At 67.0% G+C, this 2,711-nt stretch overlaps 1 protein-coding gene across 1 annotated transcript in view; it reads right to left on the reverse strand.

The window, feature by feature from the left end:
• Positions 1-2,711, reverse strand: part of JAKMIP1 (janus kinase and microtubule interacting protein 1) — a 59,362-nt gene that overhangs the window by 8,533 nt on the left and 48,118 nt on the right. The window contains exons 9-10 of the mRNA XM_012724049.1: positions 2,250-2,312; positions 976-1,074 (exon numbers count right to left, since the gene is read on the reverse strand). Coding sequence (XP_012579503.1) covers positions 976-1,074; positions 2,250-2,312 — 162 coding nt within the window. The remainder of the gene's footprint in view (positions 1-975; positions 1,075-2,249; positions 2,313-2,711) is intronic.

Raw genomic sequence — 2,711 nt, forward strand, 5'->3', positions numbered from 1 at the left:
GCCCCAGCCGGCGCTGGGCTGCACCCTCACGGTGCCGCGAGGGCGCTCGCTCTGAGGGTGCGTGCGAGGGGCCATCTGCGGGGGAGCAGGCTGTGTCACGGAGGCTCGGGGGGCCGAGCCCCGCACAGGTGACGCTGAAGGTGTGGACGGTTTTTAAACGGGAGACCGAGAGGCCAACGGGTCAGCAAGTGGCCGGCAGGAGGCCACGGGCAGCCCCGGGGAAGGTCTGCGGGAGCAGGGAAGCCCCCGCGTCCCGGCGCTGGTCCCCCGCACGAGAGGCGCCCGGGGCTCAGGGCAGGGTGCCCGGGGCCGCAGCCGGGCTCCTCCCTCCAGGCCCAAGCAGGGTTTGCGCTTCCAGCGTGATCTGCGAGGTCGCGGTCCGAGGGCCGCGTCTGCTGGAGGCCGGGGCTAGCTGCTAAGTCACCTAGGCAGATCCCACCTCCGCCCTGCCTGCACTTACCGTGTGTCCACCTGGGCAAAGAGAAAGGGAGCGAAACCATCAGTCAACACACTACAGAGTCAGTTACGGGCTGGGTCAGGCCCTGCGCTTCCAAAAGTGAGGTTCACTGCATGCAAGGTCACGTAAAAAGGGGTGCGGTGCGTGGCTTCCGCCCAGGGTGCGGGAGCCGTACCGGTGACCGTGCATGCAGGAAAGGAGCAGTTACGGAAAGGAAACACAAATCGAAAAGGCAAACTATTGCAAAAACAAATTATTTTATTAAGTGCAAAACAAGCCGTAGGCAATAAATATATTAGCTCTGGTACATGTCCAAAGACTTGGTGAGCATTCTCTCCAGAACATATTAAGGCAGTGAAATTATTCTGAACATACAGATTTAAAAAAAGAAAAAAGAGACCACCCTGGCACGCCCCCCTTACACATGCTTGCAAACAGGGGCTTCACACGAGCTTCAGTTTGGGCTCAAAGAGAATGTCTGCTCCGCTTGGGAGCCCACAACACAGAGAGTCTCTTACTTCCAGCTCTAGCACCCGGAACTCTAACAGGTCGTTCTGGTCCTTGGCGTCTTGCATTTCGTTCTTCAGCTGGCTCTCTTCCATCTCCAGCCTGTAAATCTAGAGCACAAACACCCGCGGCTAGTGTCTCCCGGAGCCAGTCTTGGACGGGACCCCTCCTGCGGCCCGGGGACTGGCCGGGTGGCCGCGGGGCAGCAAGCCAGGCCCCGGCCGCGCTGCAGACCTGCCCGCCGCGGTCAGCCGGGCCTGGCCCGAGCCGGGGCTCCTCGTGCATACGCGCTGGGCCAGTGATGGGGAAACCGAGGCATGGCGCCAGTCTGTCCCTCCCCTGAGGCAACCGGGAGGAAACAGGGCATAACTCGGTGCTTCTGACCCCCGAGGCTGCCGACGTGGCCCCCACAAAGCCCCAGCCCGGGGAGGAAGCCGGGCCCCCGACCCCCCGGGAGGGCTCCCCAAGGGCGTCGAGGGGCACTGTTGTCCTGAAGCACCAAGCCACCTGCAAGGCGGCCCAGGCCGGGGCCTGGGCAACAGGGCTGCTCTGGTACCAGACCCCGGCCGGGGCAGCAGCCCCTGGGGCTCACGGAGACCACTGGGGGGGCGCCCTGGGCCGGCACCGTGCCGCCCCTCCCTCCCAGTCAGAGAGTGCTCCCCACCGGCTGGGGCCGCCCCTCCCCGCCTGGGGAAACAGGCATGGCCTCGCCCCAGCTGCAGCCCGGGGGACGAGCGCCTGGAAGGCCCACACGCAGGGTGCGGCAGGAGCTCCGATGTGCAGCCCCGGCGGCCTGCTCAGGCAGGAGGGGCCGGCCGGGCTCCCTGGGCAGAGCCCCGGTGAGTCCCCACTGGTCGGTGCGGCTGGCAAATTCGCAGGCAGAGAGGGCGGGGCGGGGGAGTGACCGGCCGTGGGCGCCGCGCCAGGCAGAGGAAGCCCTGACGCCGCCGCGGGGAGGCCGCCCCAACTCGGTGAACGGCCGCACACACAAATCCCAGTCACTGTGTGTACTCAAGAAAGAAAAAGCTAAAATGGGTCCATTTCCCACACAGCTCCCTGAGAGAACGCTGGAGAGCGCCATGAGCAGGTTGGGGGGGGGGGATAGAGGCACTGGGCTCCTCCCTGACCCCTGGGGAGGAGCCTGGGACCGCCACCTGCAGGAGCTCCCAGCACTGCCCACTCCCAGCCCGGGCAGGGGGCAGGGCCAGGGCCAGGGGCTGGGCGCTGGAGGGGTGCAGGAGCCAGTGCAGCCGACCTGGGGGGCCGGCTCGGGGGCGTCGCCTACCTTCTCCAGCAAGTCCTGGTTTGTCCTGACCAGCAGCTGCTTCTCCTCCACCCACTTGGAATCCTAAGGGAGAGAACGGTCACGCTCACCCTCGGGAGCCAGGAGACAGTGGCAGCACGGGGCCCGGCCACGCCAGAGCCAGGACGCTGCTCCCGGGGGAGTGACGGCAGGTGGGCCGCCCTCCGTGCCTCTGGACACCAGGGCCTCAGGCCGCACTCCCGAGGGCGCCCTGCCCAATCTCTGGCTCGTGGGCGTGGCCCGGGCTGCCGGAGGCAGAGCACACCTGGCCCCTTCCGCCCTGCGAGCAGAGCACACCTGGCCCCTTCCGCCCTGCGAGCAGAGCACACCTGGCCCCTTCCGCCCTGCGAGCAGAGCACACCTGGCCCCTTCCGCCCTGCCAGCAGAGCACACCTGGCCCCTTCCGCCCTGCCAGGAGAGCACACCTGGCCCCTTCCGCCCTGC

This window comes from Condylura cristata, unplaced genomic scaffold (genome assembly GCF_000260355.1).
Source record: "Condylura cristata isolate star-nosed mole 26May11 unplaced genomic scaffold, ConCri1.0 scaffold00012, whole genome shotgun sequence".
Lineage (NCBI taxonomy): Eukaryota > Metazoa > Chordata > Mammalia > Eulipotyphla > Talpidae > Condylura > Condylura cristata.